General features: G+C 40.0%; 2 protein-coding genes across 2 annotated transcripts in view; both read right to left on the bottom strand.

The window, feature by feature from the left end:
* Positions 1 to 19,103, bottom strand: part of LOC149564066 (RNA helicase family protein) — a 280,646-nt gene that overhangs the window by 167,927 nt on the left and 93,616 nt on the right. Inside the window, exon 8 of the mRNA XM_089827161.1 lies at positions 7,418 to 7,504. Coding sequence (XP_089683287.1) covers positions 7,418 to 7,504 — 87 coding nt within the window. The remainder of the gene's footprint in view (positions 1 to 7,417; positions 7,505 to 19,103) is intronic.
* Positions 13,772 to 16,809, bottom strand: LOC149564067 (uncharacterized). Its single transcript, XM_089827162.1, has 6 exons — positions 16,388 to 16,809; positions 16,017 to 16,249; positions 15,730 to 15,882; positions 15,201 to 15,599; positions 14,647 to 15,046; positions 13,772 to 14,528 (listed from the first exon to the last, which is right to left on the bottom strand). The coding sequence occupies exons 4-6, from the start codon at positions 15,531 to 15,533 to the stop codon at positions 14,485 to 14,487; spliced, it is 777 nt and encodes a 258-aa protein (XP_089683288.1). The 5' UTR covers positions 15,534 to 15,599; positions 15,730 to 15,882; positions 16,017 to 16,249; positions 16,388 to 16,809; the 3' UTR covers positions 13,772 to 14,484.

The raw sequence follows: 19,103 nt of genomic DNA on the forward strand, positions 1-19,103 counted from the left end.
ACTTCAGAGTGATTCCTAGAACCTCTTCCTCGTCCATCCCGATGCTAATCAAGTTTACTCTAGACTTTGGGCACTTAGCATCATCATGGTCACCAGGTCCACACCATTGGCATAACAACTTCGGTGTGTTCGCCGTTGTGCACTCTCGTGCGAAGTGACCCCACAGGTTGCATGCACGGCATTGAACTATCGGCCAGCCATTCGCATCATACTGAATTCGACTCCTCCCGCCATTATTGTTGTTGCTGCTATTGTTGTTGTTTTGATAGCGCCGGTTGTTTTTGTATCCACTCGATGTGGCACCTTCTGTACTGGTGTTCCCACTCCCTCCTGACGCAAACGCCTCCTGCGTGAGGAACACTTGCTGTGGTGCTCTTGATTTTAGGTTGAAAGGGCATTCCTTTATCGAATGTCCCATGATCTGACAAATCTCACAAAATTGATCTTTTGGGCAAGATCCCTTCGTATGGCCTTCTTTCTTGCACTCCGTGCACCATAGCTCATTACCTTTAGTCTCCTTGTGCATGTTCTTGAACTCCTTTATTATCTGAATCATGTCCTTTTGAAGTGCGCGGACCTTCTTGCTGCTACCTTCATCATTGCTGCTATCTTCTCCTGAAGGTTCCTCGTCATCTGAATCAGACGAGCTACTCTTCTTCTTCTTCTTTGTCTTCTGCTCACTTTCGAGGTTCATTGCCCGATTGTACGCTTTAATGTATATCGATGGTGCCACGATCTTCATCTTCTTTCGCAGCTTTGGGTGAAGGCCTTCCATGAACCATCTCTTTTGTGGCCCATCAGCCAGCTTATTCTCCATCTTATTGATCAGATCCTTCAACTTCCTGGCGAAGACTCGAACTGTTTCATTCTTCCCTTGCTTAGTATTGAATATCTCTGCTACAATCTCATTATCGTCGCGCAATATTTGAAATTCTGCAATAAACTCCTTAATATTATCCCAACTGTTTAACTTTTGTGGATCTGTATCAGTAAACCAATCAATCGCAACACCTCGTAGGGTGGCCGGAAACTGTCGGACCCATTCGTTTGTATCTATTATGCCAGTCGCCCTGCAGATCGTTTCACATGTTTTATAATGTCGAATTGGATCAGCGGTTCCTTCACCATCAAATTTAGGCAACTTTTCTTTTGGTCCTACCATTATTACTGGATGTTGTGGGTTTTGTTGTGTACCTGCGTTGTTTTGCACTCCCGCGCTATTCTGAATACCCGCGCTGTTTTGTACACCTGCACTATTCACACCTGCACTGTTCCGCACACTCGCGCTGTTTTCCACACCCACGCTATTTCCAACACCTGCGTTGTTTTCGACACCCGCGCTGCTTCCAACACCCGTGCTGTTTTCGATACCTGTGTTGTTTTTGACACCCGTGTTGTTGTGTGAAGAAGGGTTTTCGTAAACCGAAGCTGTCTGTTCCGGAAGTATATCTCGAATGAAGAGTTCACTCCACGCTCGTGCTCCCTTGGCACTCCGAGTTGTGCGAGTTGATCCCCTTCCGTCTAGATTCACTTCCCTCGGCATATACAGGTTCAGAAACTCCTCCCTTGCTTCCTCTACCAAATTGAGCCACTATTGAGTCTCTTCCAACAATTTTCCAGTGCTTCTATGTCCATCGGTAACTTGCCAAAATCTTCCTCTGTGTTCAGCCTGTTGTGCCAAAATTAAATTTTCCTACACTGCGCATAATTCGTCATTTTCCTTCAACTTATTCTTATTCTTGTTCAACTGATTCAGCATTTAGTCTTCATCCCTCTGTCGTTGTACCAGGTTCATCGGGCAATGGCACCAAATGTTTACCACATAGATTAATTGATTGATGCACACAGACAATAGATGGAAATAGCAGAACTTCCTTTATTCGCATATGCCAAAACATTACATTATGCTTGATGATGATTACAATGCTTCCCGAAGAAAGTATATATACTCACCAAAGGGCCTTTCGAAAGGTTCCCGAAGAAACCCGTCTGGCACAAGTCGGCCACATAACAAATAATTCATACTATCCTACCCGTCGGCTCATTTACAATCATTTACCGACTACAGTAACTCACACGCCAGGTCAGTAAGATATATGTTGGAGTTTTAGAGGATTAAAGCTTGACGACAGAAAGAAGTTCAGTGGAAGTAGTCGGCTACAGTAAATAGTGAATCTTTTGTTTTGAGTTGACTGTTATTCTTGGACAGCGTTCAGTATTAGCAGACAGCCATTTCCGTGGGTAGGAGATTTGGGACGTGATTGTGAAATCTGCAGGCCACGTACGTGGAAGTCGAGTCATATTCAATGGTACACATTTCAGTCAGCAATTACCACTATAAACAGCAAGGTGCATAAGGGTCAGCAACGTCAGAGATCTGAGTATTAGTTACAGCAGTTGCAATTGCACTCACAGGAAGTGATACCAGTAATACCGCCAAGCATGTTGGAGCATTTAGAGTTGACAGTTCCAGGATCACAGCCCTTGGAGAGTGCGGATTTCCAGCTTCCCATGCCTGAACCAGGTTCCATTTATCATTATCTATGTTTACAAACTTGAAGTAAAGATGTGAATATAGACAGTATGTTGAAATGCTTTTAGTTATTACTTATACATGATTCTGAATGCTTATACCATTGTATTAAACTTGCTGCAAAAGTGAATAATATAAATCCATACTGTCATTTCCTGAGTATTTATATATTGTTTAGAAAGTCTATGAGTCATATTTCTGTACTCCCTGGAGCTGGATTCCTTACAGCAGTGCCAAATGTTAAGACTCGGGAATACATACCAATTGTTTGATAGAATATCCTCAGTCAAGATTAGCTTCTTCTCTATTACATTAAGACAAGAATATTACAATAGTTGCCACTATAACCGTGACTCAATGGAAAGAGAGATCATTTTCTACTAATAAAGATACATTATTTTTCATAATCACATGAAGACGAATTTACAACCACTTTACCTATTCAGATGGAAAAGAATCAATGGGTATAACAGAATAACTAAAAAGAAAATAACTGATTAACGATATTAACCATCTAACATATATTCAACTTGAGATATCAAATTCATATAAGTAAAATACTCGTTCTTATAAGATATTCGAATGCAGATCATATCTTTGTTTTGAGCAAGCCTTGGCATCTGGTGGAGAGGAGAAGCATTATCAAGGGCTTAACCTCCAAACTGTGTACCCTTAAGTATCTACACACAAACTCAATTGAGAAAGGCCCTCCATACCCTGAGATTAGGCTTGGGAAATCATCGTTTAGCCACTGAGCATCCTGATGATAGAGTGTCATCCCACCGCTCAACTTGACAACAACACCAATACAATGGACTACCATGAGCTGACTCAGTTTAAAACACTTTCACCATTTGCATATTTGTTATTGATTGTTCTTTCTCTTATCATGCAGGGATAACCTGTGGTGCAATAGTTATCACTACACACCTTTCATCTCAACCATGCTAGTCTTCCTGGATGAATTCTTGGGGTGGCTGTCTAAGCATTGGAATCACAGCAATAGATTCATGATACTTGTAATTTATTCCTGACCAAATGAAAACCCATTAGATCATTTCAGATCAAGGCTCTATCAATGTTGATGTTGCCATCTAATTCCAGGCTAAAACTACGAGCCTCATTATATCAAATTTAAAAGCATAAATTAAGTAGAAATGTTTTCATGACCTGACTGTTGCTTCTTGAAATGTATCCGCTTACTATATCAGACATTCATTCTATAGTGACTCCCTTCTGAATCTCCAAGTTCATGCATCAACCTTCTGACTTCTAAGTTTACCTCTAACGGATGTGTCAAACTCTCTCTCATTATAGAAGGATACTCATAATTCTGATCATAGAAGATAACTTGATCCAGTAGTCTCGAGCATGAACACCAGATTACTAATGAAAACTTCTTTAGAGCTACTGTCATAAGATTCAGTCCTGCACATTGTTTAGTAGCATGCCTAATGTACCATTCTTCTTTTCCATTAATATTGGCTTTACATCTTCACCAATATATGTCCAAGTAGGATTGATTTGTGTCTGTTATAACTTTTAATAGCACTTATGATTTTTCTTTTAATCATCCCGTTCAAACTCAACTTGAAATAGCTCAACTATTATTTTGTTGACAAGAATCTTCAAGAAAGTTATAACGATCAGCTCCAAATGTTTTTACAAATTCTTTAAGATTTCGACCTTATCTTGATTTCTTTGAAAAATTACAAATACATCTTTTCAGATGATACTCAATGAAGAAGTTCACTCTCTTTGAATCTTATATCTCTCTTTCAATCCTCTTTTCATTCTAGTGGATCTTACTAAGGTCAAATCTATGTAGTCTAAGGATCGACCACATATAAAGGTTGTGGTAGCACTTGATTGGCATATGTCCAAACATTATCATTAATCATTTTGTGGGTGATTTCAAGTATCCATCCGCAGAAGAAATATCGATCCGAGTATGAACATACATGTAGATCTGCCTGAAATGTATGAGTCTTCATCAATGTATATCGATCTTGCCTTTATCGATCAACCTGAGATGCCTATATATATATATATATATATATATATATATATATTGATATGCCTTGACTGCGTATCTACTTCACAATATGAGAATATCCTCCTGCAATATTATCCTCTCTATTTCCTGACGGTTATCATCAATGTGAATATTATTGTATCTCCTTTGATAATTTAAGAAGACAACCCAAATGTCCTCTTATATTAGTGAAGAGTCACGAGGTTGAAGCAACGCAATTGTTTGATGTTAACTACATTTTGAATGTGATCAATGTGCTATTGCATAACTATTAGTTAACGCATCCTTTGCAAATTATAATCGTTGTTGGATTGACTTCATAATAGCCAATTATGGTATTGATCTGTTGATGCCATTGATCGATCAGTGTTGTAGATGTTTACTACTTGATAAATTATATTCATTGTCTCAGGTGTTGTGATGCATCACTTGAGATGATATAGTAATTTCTGTTTAGTCTCAGCCTCCTGACTCTATTGCTTCAACATTGCCCAAACTACATCAAATCGACACCCAAAGGAAACAGCAATGATATACCCTGCAAATAGGTATTGGTATGAACCATGGCAAGCTTGGAGTCCACAATACAAGCTGTCGTAGATGATGGGCAGTTTTTGAGACTGGAAATTGAACTCCCAACTCTCACTTGCTGGATGTTAACCATTTGTATATATTGCTTACTCCAACATAAATCGCATGAGGGAGGAGATCAGGAAATGACACATCACTCAACGGATCATTACCGCTATATGCGAATAATTCATTCATGGGTATTTTCATCCTCACATACATCATTCGACCTTTGGTACTCAATGATATCTTCTCTGTTCCAACAACTTTTGGTCTCAATCACGAGGCTGGATTTCCCATGCCCCGTTCACCAGAAATGCCCATTCTCCTTCACACTCCTTCACACCCAAATACCCAAACACGTACAACCAAGCTGCTATGTGCAACGTAAATGACAGATGAATGTTTGCAGTTCTGATATATCCCAATTATCAGTTGAACAGTGGGAATCCAACAAGGACTCTCTCCAAAGTCACATGAAACACATCATATACTGTCAACTGCTTCATACACATCCAATCATCACGAAAAACTCAGTAAACAAGTCTAAAGTCACTTACAGTCATGGACATTTCTGAATATGGCACTGAGAAGACAAGGGCAGGTGTAGTAAATAATTCAATCTCTTATAGCTCCATTTATGCAATGCCCACAAACCTGGAAATGGTTGCCAACTCCAGGGCTTAGGCACTACCTGGACCTCCTGAACACTGCTAGGAAAGGAATGGCGGGTCTGAAAATGGAATGGCATGGCTTTGCAAGGGTTGCCTGGTTGCCATTAAGGAATAACTTAAGTCTCAAGTCAGGCCATGATTTCTTTCTGGCAATAATATGCCCAATCCAGCACGGCCAAGGATCCCTATAACTGGCAGAACAATTAGTCCCAACACGGTGATGCAACCACATTGTTTGCAGCAGCCACCAGCATTTGATCCTTCTCACTGTTGACATTGTTAAATTTGCTAGCACACTCCTTATTGCAATTTTCCCAGTAAAAAAAGAAAATTGGCTCTGATACCATGTTAAAAATGCTCAATCAGTATTGAAAAATACTAAATATAAATTCACAGGTCTGAATCAGAACTACTGGTATTCAATCTCCAAGAGGCAGAACATTTATTGATTCAATGATCTATTTCTTGTGACCGGTCATCCTATATATTGCAATCAAGAGGCATATAAGGGGCGGTTGTGACTGTTCATCTATATGTCTCTTTGAAGAGACACGAAGGCATAAACTTAATTAGTCAACAAACAAATTATCAAGAGACCCTATAGTTACAGGGCATGATTAATTCCTAAGCCAATTTCAACATTAAAGCCTCCAATCTGAATATAGAGGATCATAACTCGATCCCATATGATTGTCATTCAATTGATATTGATCAGGGATTTACCACCCGATACAAGAGATAGATATAATCTGATCTCCTAGATTTTCATGCTTAGTTTAATAATGATAATATCAGTTCAATACAAGGATGATCTTGGCAAGAAAATGTGTGTATGCATATGTGTGTGTATGCATGTATATCAGTTTACATGGTCAATTGGTATGCACACACATGTGCATACAGTTGCCATGCTGGTATATCCTTGAATTCTGACCAACGCTATGATATCTTAACAAAAATGAAAACAAGATCAAAAGAAACATATGGAAGAAAATGAAAAAGAGGAAAATATGACATGTTTTTGCATACAATGTGAAAGAAAGGAAAAGAATCAAGAGAGTTGTAAAGTTTCTTCAAATTCTATTCAAAAAATTTCAGACTTTTACAATATCCTTTTATTGCTGAAGATGGTCTTCTTGATGTTCTGAAACAGGAGTTGTTACCTTTAATTCTGATCTGAATTTGTTTTATATCTGCAAGTAAATTCATATAGGAGTATAGCTTGAGGAAACAGACCTGTGATTATTGTGTGTCCTCAAACTACAATAATACCTACTCTTTATATCAAGACCAAAGGGCATCTCCCTTAAAGAGACATGACCTTCTCTAGGTCGGCCCAAACACCACTTGAAGAAACTGATGCCTAAAGGAAATAATTCAATGTTTAACTAACATAACAAATTGTTATTGTTAGTACAAGATGTAATTTCTTCCAAGGATCGCCGCCTGTCTCATTGCCAAGTCTAGTGCATATATAGGCTATCATATGATATAATGGAGAAGACTAAGGTGCGGTCTGCACTTCTCAGACCAGCATGAATATCAAGTTTATATTTAACAACAATCATAGTTTTTCATTAGACAAGTGCTAAGATAATTACATACCGACTAATCTGTACCACGTCAAGGGAGTACATTCCAGTCCCAGGATTGTATTGCCGTTGCTTCACAAAGCCTGGATCAATGACATATCTGTAAAAGTAGACACAATCAGGCATACTTCTAGAAAGGAAAATATAAATATTTTACAGCTATAATGTAGATCTCTAGTAGTAAATATAGTCATCTCAAATAAAATCAACTGGAAAACCTACCTCAAAATACAACTCAAAAGCAGCATCTATTACAACCAACTTTGAAAACATTTTTAAGAATTTATTGTTTCAAATTACAGCATAACATAAAATATATTCCTCATGGCATTTATTTCCTTAAAAGGAAGCCTACTAAGAAGATTTGTACAACTCTTGTGAGATAGGAAGACGATGGAAGGAACTTAACACCAAATGAAATGCATTCAACCTAAACATATTTGTTAATGGCCTAGAATGGGTACGCACACTCCAATTAATTTATCCATCCCCACTATCCTAATCCAGCCTCGTGATTGAAGAATATACAAGATTTTAGGGCACCAACCCAAGGAATCGGCAAAATTCCTAATGAAAGCACCAACTCTTTCACAATAGCAGTACAATGAAGTGAGCCCCAATTCTAATATTCTTAAAGCAACAACACTAAGAACATTGCAATCATCTGTTACAATTTTGTTAACAATTTCTCAAGATATTTTAAATTTTCCCAATATGAATAGAAAAGAATTTGTTTTCAACAGACTTCAAATGTACACAGCAATAATCATTCAGCAAATTGTAAGTCCAAATCACACAAATCTCAAAAAACTTCTGTTATTAGAAAATTCTGAAAGAAGACTTGTCAGCAATCTGAGAATGAATTTGAAGTAATAAAATCAAAGCAATGCTAACAAAATCAAACTACATCCACTGACACATTTGATTATTGGACTTCCAAAACAGGTTACATTTCCTTTTCCTTAAGGCTGTTATCACTTCAACAAGCATGCTTCTCACACTATTTCAAAATTCCATTACCAATGCTGACAAAACAAAACTTCTTCACAATTCGCATTCAACTCCACACTGTAACTCCCTTTTCAAACAAATAATAGGTGTATGATGTCTTAAACCTGATTATGTAATAACCCATATGGCTCATTTGTTTTCAGACTAAGCAAATGATGAAAAGCTTTCATGTATTTTGCAAATGTATGTGACTCTTTTTCTATTTTTCAATATAGAGGGGCAAATAACAATTCATAATATAAATTATGAAAGCAAACTATTTAACTGCAGCTATCTACTCATATGCAAATTAACTGGAAATGTATTAACAAAAGCATATTAAAGCGTTTTATTAATTCCAATTGACCAAATGATTACACCATTCTGGAAATATTATCAGCAATCTAAAGAACCTGGTAAGGAATTGATTTAGCACCCAAAGAACCTTCTTCAATTCCACAATTGCTGCTATTGAGTGCAGCAACCTGGACGCCTCCTAACAGATTGATACTTGCATCCCAAGCTCAGCATTTCTCCTAGGAAAACCCCATGTCCTCGAGTGAGATGAAAAATGATGGCTGCAACAGCATATAATCCGCTAATAGATGCTTTTTCGATGACCCTTAATGGCTGCTATGATCAATCTTCAGGTCTGCAATAGGAAACTCTTCCAAACTCTTCAAACACTTGATGAAATCTTCCACTTTTGTGCATAAAATGCCCTTCAAGAGCCCAAATTTCCATGTTACAATTGTAGCACGCAATCTGGTAAAGTGCAGCAAACAAACCCTTGAATAACTTGCAAACAAACTTCACAATTAAGCTCAAATTGGACACCTAGATGAAGACCACACTCAGCAATAATCTCAGCTGCTATTGCACAGCCTCAAAATTGCAGACACTGAAGAGTTTCGTTTTCCAATGCTGAAATAGACTCAAACCCTTGTGTATTTCCACACACAGCCCTCATCAAAAAGGACAAGCCATAAATTGTCTTCCATAATGAATCTGCTTTCTTTTTTAGACCTTTATATAACCCCAATATCCTAAATAGAATCTAAATCCATTTTTAGGTTTTTAATTAAACTTTATAATAACACTTCAAGTTTGGGCACTCGTATTCATGAATAATAAATGCATTTTGATACCATTGTAAAATATATAACTTGTGTGCACACTAACTTTATGAAATATTTTAATATTTTGGCCTCAAAAATATAATCCATTAGTTGCACTTTAAGTCACTTAAATGAAGGCTCATGGACCCAGTGAATATAAGTTACCTTTTAACTTTATAATTTGACATTATATTACTTAATTATCATTAAAGTGTCCTTAATGGAAACATTTCATTGAATACTCCATTTTTCACCCATCCAAATGATTAAGGAGATCAACACTGCAACTGTGGGCCGTCCAAGTGCCTTCCTATATATAGAAACCCTGACTCCCTGAAATATTAACTTACTATAAATAGTAAGTGAATGATCAAGCAAAGTCTAATGAAATCCAAACCTGAATCCAAATGACGAATACACATTGATCTCTGCCAAGAGGACCCCTCTATCCAACTGCCTTAGCCCTCAAGGGCAAGTGATGGGCTAATCCAAGAAACTCAAATGCTCCCAAAAATGGGGACATTACAGATTACCACATCCTTCACAAGCACAGCTCTCATACTTCTCATTAATAGCACACACGCAGAATCCTTTCATTGGACTTGTATTATATGTCTTTCTATTCACAGAAGTACAATTCACACACACATATCTATCAAACAAACAACAAACAAATGATGGTCTGAATAAATAAAATTGTCTCAAGTGGCCTGACTAATTGCAAACTTTGAAGAAGTCATAAAGAAGTTAAAACTAACAACTCTTACGACCACCCGTCCCCAACTGCTCGTTGCCTCCAAAGGAATTCTTCTTGAAGGTAAATGTCAGCCGATTGGATGGTCCCGGTGGTGTTTCTGTAGCCAACAGGGTGATGTCCAGCGGTGTTTCTGTATTCTGTAGCCGACGTTGTCGGTAAATAGTTTGTAGCGGATGTAATATTGTGGCCGACGGACTCCTTCGGGAAGGTTCGGCGGTAGTATTTATAGCCCGTCTGGGAGCATTGTAAAGGATCATTCATCTACTATTGCGAATATTATTATGCTATTATTGTCGGTATGTGTTGATTTCTTTACCTATACGATAAACGTTTGGCGCCGTTGCCTTATGAATCTGGAAGGTGGGAGGAAGGAAGATCAATGCCAAATCAGCTTAACAAAGATCGGAATAAGGTCAAGGAAAAAGATGGAACCCGTACTACGCAAGAGAATTTAATTCTGGCACAGCAAGCCGAACGCCGACGGAGATTTCAGAAGATTGCCGATGGAAACCAGAGTGCAGAAGAATTGTTGGAGGAAACTCGGCAGTGGGTGGAATTGGTGGAAGAAGCACGGGATGAGTTCTTGAAATTGTGTTCACCGAGGGAAGAAAATTCAAACGGAAGAGCATTAACTCGCACGGCTCGCAGTGTCGAGGGAGCACGAGCGTGGAGTGACCTTTTCGTCCTGGATAGATTTCCGCGGGAAACAACTTCAAAAGATCCTTCTTCTTTACCAAGGTTCGCAGCTGTCGACACCTCCGATGTGGGAGAGCAATCCGCCGATGTGGAAGTGCAGTCCGTCGGTGTGGGAGTGCAGACCTCTGGTGTGGGAGTGCAGACCATCGGTGCGGGAGTGCAAACCTATGGTGTGACAGTGCAAACCTCCAATGTTGTGATGGCGGGACCCAAAGAAAAGTTGTCGAAGTTTGAGGGCGATGGTACAGCCGACCCCATCCGACATTGTAAGACATGTGAGACGATCTGGCGGGCAAACGGAATCACAGATGCCAACGAATGGGTCAGGCAATTTTCAGCAACCCTACGGGGTGTGGCAATTGACTGGTTTTCGAATACGGATCCACAAAAGCTGAATACCTGGGATAACATTAAAAAGAAGTTCTTGGCGGAGTTTAAACTCTTGCGGGATGATAATGAAATCGTAGCAGAAATTTTCAATACCAAGCAGGGGAAGCACGAAATTGTCCGTGTCTATGCCAGGAGATTAAACAACCTAATAAACAAAATGGAAAGCAAGCCAACGGACGGATTGCAGAAAAGATGGTTTGTGGACGGCCTACGATCGAAGTTGCAAAGGAAAATGAAAATTGTGCCACCGTCGTCATATGTGGACGTGTATAACAGAGCACTGGATCTTGAAAGTGAACAGAAGACAAAGAAGAAGAAAACTAGCTCCTCTGATTCTAATAACGACAAGCCTGCCGGAGATGATAGCAGTGATGACGAAGGTAGCAGCAAGAAGGTTTGTGCCCTACAGAAGGATATGGTTCACATGATGAAGGAGTTTAAAAACATGCAGAAGGAGCCAAAAGGCAGTGAACTGTGGTGCACGGAGTGTAAGACCAATGGTCATACTAAAGGATCGTGTCCAAAGAACCAATTTTGTGACATCTGTCAGATCATGGGCCATTCGACAAAGGACTGTCCCTTTAACATGAAGACAAGAGGATCTCCGCAAGTGCTTATTACGCAACAGGCTTCCCCGTCGAGCAGTAACAGAAATGCAAACATTGATGGTGCCACATCCAGAGGGTACAAGAATAATAGCAGAGGGCAAAATAACAACAATGCAAACAATAACAATAATAATGGGAGCCGAAGTCGAACTTAGCATGATGCAAACGGACGGCCAATCGTTCAATGCCGAGCATGTAATTTGTGGGGTCATTTTGCGCGAGATTGTACAGCGGCAAACACACCGAAATTATTATGCAGATGGTGCGGACCCAGCGATCACGAAGATTCCAAGTGTCCAAAGTCTGGAGTAAACTTGATCACTGTCGGCACAGATGTAGAGGAGGTTCTGGCAATTACACGGAGGCAAGCGGAGGAAAAAAGAAAATTGGGGGAAATGCAGGCGGAAATTGGAAAGGCATCATCAGCAGGGACATCTCAGTTAAAGGACATCACCGGCACCTTGGCAAAGACCTTCGCAGAACAAAACATTGTACGGCAAATCTTACAAATGGAGATACCGGTAAAGATAAGTGACCTCCTTCTCACAATGCCCCAGTTACGGACGACCATTCTGAATCATACACCGTTTTCGAAAGCAATGAAGCACACAGGAAGGGACAGTACGGAAGTGATGACAACAAACCCAATGCTACTGGCACTCACCTCCGGACGGAATCCAGCAGTCGTCGAGATGGGGATTTTGGGAAATGTTTTGATAGAGACAATTGTTGACGGAGGGTCCGGCGTGAATGTCTTACCTGAGGATACCTGGAAGAAGTTGGGGAAGTCGATGCTGTGGCCACCTACATTCCAGTTGCTCACGGCGGACCAGCACGGGACCAAACCGTTAGGAACCTTGAGGGCACAACCGATAACCATTGGTACGCAACCATTCTTATTGGATTTCGTAGTCATTCCATTGAAAAGAAAAGGATATAATGCTATTCTAGGACGGGATTGGTTGGTGCAAGAAAAAGTAAAACATGATTGTAAACGAAATACCCTATCAATGGAGCACGGAGGCAAAAGATTCATAATTGACCTGCACACGCAAATGGTCGGCGAGGAGGCAGCATCGTCAGATTCTGATAGTGAAGGCGAGACTGATGACGAAGGAAAGAGGAGAATGGAACCGGATGGAGTATTGAGACTTGATGCAGGATCGAATGACGACAACCTAGACTCGGTGAATGGCCTTTACCACCGGCAGATAGAAGACTACGAACTCTTTCCGAGTTGTAGTATGCTAAGGGTTGACGAAGGTGAGAAAAAGGAGGAAAACGAATGTCCGGAGGAATGCAAGGAAGCAGAAGAAGGAAAAGCTGCCATGGCTAAAGCTGAGGGAAAGAACCAGTGTAACGAGACTCGGACTCGGCTCGAACTCGGCAAGGGTAACTTGACTCGTGACCCGGCTCTGACTCGTGACCCGGCTCGGCGGTGACTCGGCAAAGTGAAAAAACCTCGAAATTTTGAGATTTTTTAGGATTTAAAGAACATTCCACGCACCCATTATTGAATAAAGCATAAAGACACAATAACATCATTAAATAGAAGATAATTTGATCATAATGCACATGCCACATACTTAAAGTTAAAAACTTAAAACTTAAAAGTCAAACATCGATTACATATGTACAATACTACAAACTACAAAGTTACAAACTTACAAAGGTAAATTGCTAAAAGTAAATACTATATTACTAGTAATTAAAGTTAAACTAAGATAAATCCATGCAAACCATCAAAATGTATATGTATTATCATTTATGCATTATGAAATCCAACACATCAAGATTCAATAGTCATCATCAAATCCAAATGTTCCAAATGCTGATCATATATTAAGTTATTGTTAAACTGTTAAACAAAAAGTTAAAACAAGACTATAAGTCTACAGCTATGGCTCCTAGTCGGAGTCCTCATCATCATCCTCATCCTCATCCTCATCATCATCGTCATCCTCATCCTCATCCCCAACCTCAGCCTCAACCTCAGGCTCAAGCTCAGTATAATCTACAAAATGCCTCTTAGTAAAGCGTCTAAGGTAGGTCCTGGATGTCTAAGGTAGGTCCTGGATGTCTCAGTAGCCATAGCATCAGCTCGTGAGGTGCCTCTAGGATCAACTATACTCTCTGCCTCTGGCTCTACCAATCTCTATGAGCTGCCACTAGGAACAACTGGAGCTCTCTGGTCCTCTGCTGCCATAGCCACAGCCTCAGCCTGGCCCTCTCTATCTGCCTGGTCAAGCCACTGTAGGTCCTCATCATCAAAGACAGGATCAGTAGCCTCAGTGATCCAATCAGACTCTGGATCAACCTCCTCTAGAGTAATCGGAGAGGTGTCACTATCCAAAATCTCCCTGATCCTAATGCGCAGGTTGTTGTGCACAAAGACTAGACTATTCATTTTCTACACAAACAACCTATTACGCCTCTTCGAGTGGATGTGCTCAAACATGCTCCAGTTGCCCTCACATCCAGAAGCGCTACTTGGTTGGCTCAAAATGCGGATGGCGATTTGCTAAAGGTTTTTGGTTGAAGGCCCAAACATTTGCCACCATCTATCTGAATTTTGATAAAAGGAAAACAAAAAAATATTAGTCTCATTTCAAAATTTGAGCTTTAAGTTTAAAGCTAGAAATTTATAAACTAGATTGTATAAGGCTTAAGCTGCAATCTTTACCTGGCTGCAATTTTGTACGACCTTCTTTGCAAATTTGACTTGAAAAAATTGGCCCTGATGCATTATTATAGGCATCCATCTCAAGCAATATATCTGTGGGATTAGGAGACATCTTCGATACCACTGTGTATAGGCCACTAAGAACCTCCTCATCTGCCTTGAAATCATCAAGGAAACGGTATGCCGGATTGAGGTAATAGGCTGCTGCGTGGATGGGCTTATGAAGCTGATTTTGCCATCTCCTATCAATTATGTCCCAAATAGGGCCATAGTTTTCCTCAACTCCTACATATTTGGCCTTAATAGTCTCCTTGACCCTATCCATGCCCTCATAAATGTAGCCCATAGAGGGCTTCTCACCATCAGCAACTCGTAGGAGGGCTACAAGGGGCTCGGTGATCTACAAAACAATTAAACAAAAAAACAATTTAGTGAGTGATGAAACTTTGCAAAGTTGCACAATGAATATAAATCAAAAATATGTATGAGACAAATTAATTTATAAAATTTTAAGACTAAAGCTTTTAAAATTTAAAATTTAAATTTTAAATTACCTCCACAATCTTCGAACATGGCTCCCAAAAATCATCATCATCATAAATGCATTTTGTTGCATCTATCCTTGCAGGGCTGCTCGCAAAGGAGGAGGAACTCCATTCTGGACCAACAAGCATGCACCTCAACTCTAACCTTGAACTCAGCAAGGATTTTAGTGTGATAAAGTTAGAGGCAAATCTTGTGATACCAGGACGAGCCAACTCCTTTCCCTTCGTGTATTTCCTCATCGTGCTGAGGACCAAGGCATGATTATAGATGAACTTACAAAGATTTTTGGCCTTGGTAACACATGATTTCACCCATACAAGCTTGCCAATATCCTCTAACATGAGGTCGATGCAATGGGCCGCACATGGAGTCCAAAAGATTTTTGGGTCTGTCCATCAATAGTTTTCCTGCAGCAATTTTAAATTAGTTAGTAAACAATGAAAATTTTTGATGTATTAAAAAACTTTTAATTTTCAAAATTTAATGAAAAACTAAAACAAATTTTTCAGAAGTAGAAGTTAGAAGTTCAAATTTAACCTGCAGCAACATAATTAGCTGCATTATCTGTCACCACTTGGACAACACTGTCTTCCCCCACCTCCCTTATGATCTCCTCAATAGTCTCACATAAGAATTTTGCATTTTTTACACATGAGGAAGCATCTATGGACTTCAAAAACATGGTGGATCCTGAAAGTGAAAATTAAACAAAATAATTATCATTCAAGAATCAAGAATCAATACTTAATAAAACAAAATTTTCGTTATTCAATAATAGTATACATTAAATTTTAGACTTCAAGAAGTAGAGCATGATGAATTACCTCCGCTAGAAACAAGAAAATTTAGGAGGGTTCTAGACCTCCTATCGGTCCATCCATCTGTCATGATTGTACACCCCTTTTGGCTCCAAATCTTTTTGTGGTCCTCCAACTCAAGTTTCATCTCCTCAACCATATCTAGCAAGAGGGGGCCACTCAACTCATCTTCAATGGGGGCTTTGAACCCCGCACCACAGATGGAAACTGCATCAATCATCCCCTACCAATAAAGAGTCCTATTACATTTATAAAAACATTTTAATTAGCATATTTCAAATTTTCAACATCAAGTTAAAAGTATAAAATTGAATATAAATTTTAAAACTTAAAACGTAAAACAATCAAATATAAATGAAGTTGAAAACTTGAAGTACCTGGCTGCTATAAATGGAATGTCGCAGAAAAACCAAAACTTGCAAATTGCTCTTACTCCAGCTTCATGTATCTCCCTATTCCAGCCCATGCTCTCAAGTGAGGGTTGCGTACCAGGAGTGGTACGCGGTACAAAAAAGTTGTCCAACTTACTAGATTTTCTGACTCTAGGACGAAGAAGAGCAGCACTACTAGAAGGGGCAGTAGCAGTAGCATCACTAGAAGTGCAAGGAATAGATGTAGAAGAAGCACAAGCAACAGAAGCACTAAGACGATAGGGGGGACAGGAAGAACCTTCTCCAACACAGCCTACTGACTCAGAAACATTTGCAGATGAGCGTGGAAGGGAACTAGAACCAATCAAAGCTAACTCTTCTAATTTTTTTTTTTTTAATTTTTTTTCTTGTTCATATTTTTCCAAGGCTACATAACAAAAACATTGAGCATCAACAGATGCAGCTCCACAAGGCTCAATATCATGACCACGTAAGCCAGCAATATGGTATTTTAATCTATTTATCCCCCCACTATTAATGGTTTTGCAAAATAGGCATTTTGTTTGAGTTCTCTTTCTACACGGAAATTCTATGGTGAACTTCCAACACTCATCTTTTTTGTTGCCTTTAGAGAGCTTGAGTTTTTTACCTCCAAAAGCCATTATGACTTAATTAAGGAACAATGTAAAGGTTGCTGCAATAAGACATTTTAGACCAAATATACCATTTCAGCATTGCATTTTATGAAGATTTAAAGAAAAAAAAAACTCATAAACAAACAAAAAAAATTCATGCAAAAAACCCATAAGCATAGACAAAAAAATCATCAAAATCTAAACAATCAAGTCTTACCTCTTTCAAATGCTTTGGAAAGTGTTGAGAAGAGCTCCTATAAACTCCTTGATGATCTAAATGCAAGCTCCAATGTCACAAATGCAAGCTTTTCTCCTGCTCTTTTCAGCTGGTTGCAAAACAAAAAACCTCTATTTCTCTTCTACCTCTCTCTCTCTTTCTTCTTTTCACTATAGACTGTTATGGGAGCCCTTTTAGGGTTATATGAGTGAGATGTGTAAAAAAAAAAACATAAAAAAAAATGCAAAAAATTATATTTTTATGGCCCGGTTTCGTGCCCGTCGCGGTCGAGTCAAGCAGGCCAGGTCACACGAGTCACGCGAGTCACTCCTCGTGACTCGCCGCTCGCGAATCACGAGTCATTGTGACTCGGCAAGGTCAGTGCAGCTCGCTGACTCGCCTGACTCACGTGACTCGCCGCAAGTCACGTTACCCTGGAAAGAACATACAGTCTGAACATAGAAAAATGAAAGATCCCACTATTCGGTACATGGTGAATGGACCGCGCGGAAAGAAAAAGGTTACACCGCAGCATAAAATTAGTGGAAGGGCACCGACAGCAAGGAAATAATCCAGTTGCACGACGACCGCAGGCACAGTGGGCGACGGAGGTGGCACAGAATAGACGTAAGGCGTACAACGGTCGGAATGAAATCAAAGTGGAAAAGTTTAAGGCCAGATGGCTTGGACCATATCAGATCCGGGAGGTCGGCGACAATCGAGTGATAAAGTTGGGAACATTGGACGGGCAAGAGGTACCTCACACAGTCAACGAATCCTACCATGCCAAGAAGATGTCGTCACCGTCACAGAATTATCAGATGATTCCCTTGTCGTCGTCGTTGCAGAATGGCGACGCCTGGAGGCAAATTTGAGGTGCTTTGCATTTTTTTGAAAAAAAACAAAAAAAAAAAAAAATTTGAAAAAAAAAAATTGCAAAAAAAAAAAATTTGAAAAAAATAAATTAATTAATTAAAAAAAAATTTTAAAAAAAAAAAAAAAAAAATTTGCCGCAGAGAGGGTCCCGCGGGCAGTCTGTCCGCGGACTGGGTCCCACGGACTGTCTGCCCTCGAACAGGGTTCCACGGACAGCTGCCCACGGACTGTGTCCCGCGGGCAGCTTGTCCGCGGACTGTGTCCCGCAGACAACTGTTCGGACCTCCTGCGGAGTTTTTTTTAATGTTCCTGCGGAAGGCTTTTTTTTTTGGCTACCCGCAGATTTTTTATTCTGATTCCTGTGGCCGCACAGCCTTCTCCCCAGATTTCTTCTCGGCATTTGTTCTTGCAGCGGACGCTTGTCTTCTTTGGAGTTTTCTTGTCCTGCGGATGGTTTTATGTGGGTTTTTCTTAGTTCTCTCGCGGAGGTGGTTGAGTTCAGCTTGAAGGACAAATTCAACTCGGAGGAATTAATATCATTCTCTTGGCAGGGACCGACAGGATAGGAAAGAGGCACAGCAGTGGGCAAGTAACAATTAAAAATAAAAAGACGACAAATTCAAGTTGTTCGGAATGAGTAACAGATGATGCCAAAGGGAAGGGGAAGCAACAGTGGTTACCAGAAAGAGTCTGGAATTGGCAGAAAATGGCAAAAACAGTGCGTTCTATGCATTTTTATGTGGGTTTCGGAGTGTTAATTTGGGGCAGCGCACCCGAGGCGCTGCCCCAGGACCCCGCGGGGGCGTTGGCCCCTGGACCCCCAGTCGTTGCGGATATCAGTCGTGGGAGTCTGACCAGTTGAGAAGCGTTGAAGTTGCTACAAGCATGGACTTTCTGTGTACCAGAGGCAGTGGGAGCAGGTGTTGGCTGTGAGGCTGTCTTGGTGGATGCGTAGAGAGCTCGGGAGGAGCTGATCATCTAGTTGGAGGCAGTG

Source organism: Cupressus sempervirens, chromosome 4 (genome assembly GCF_028749045.1).
Source record: "Cupressus sempervirens isolate cs-2001-9-10 chromosome 4, ASM2874904v1, whole genome shotgun sequence".
Taxonomy (NCBI): domain Eukaryota; kingdom Viridiplantae; phylum Streptophyta; class Pinopsida; order Cupressales; family Cupressaceae; genus Cupressus; species Cupressus sempervirens.

Bases quoted from the DNA above. Each gene is read 5' to 3' on its own strand.
- LOC149564067 (XM_089827162.1), bottom strand. From the start codon at position 15,533: ATGTTAGAGGATATTGGCAAGCTTGTATGGGTGAAATCATGTGTTACC. The intron at 15,047-15,200 runs GTAATTTAAAAT...ATTGTTTTGTAG, and splicing joins CATGTTCGAAGATTGTGGAG to ATCACCGAGCCCCTTGTAGC. The intron at 14,529-14,646 runs GTAAAGATTGCA...ATCAAAATTCAG, and splicing joins TCGTACAAAATTGCAGCCAG to ATAGATGGTGGCAAATGTTT.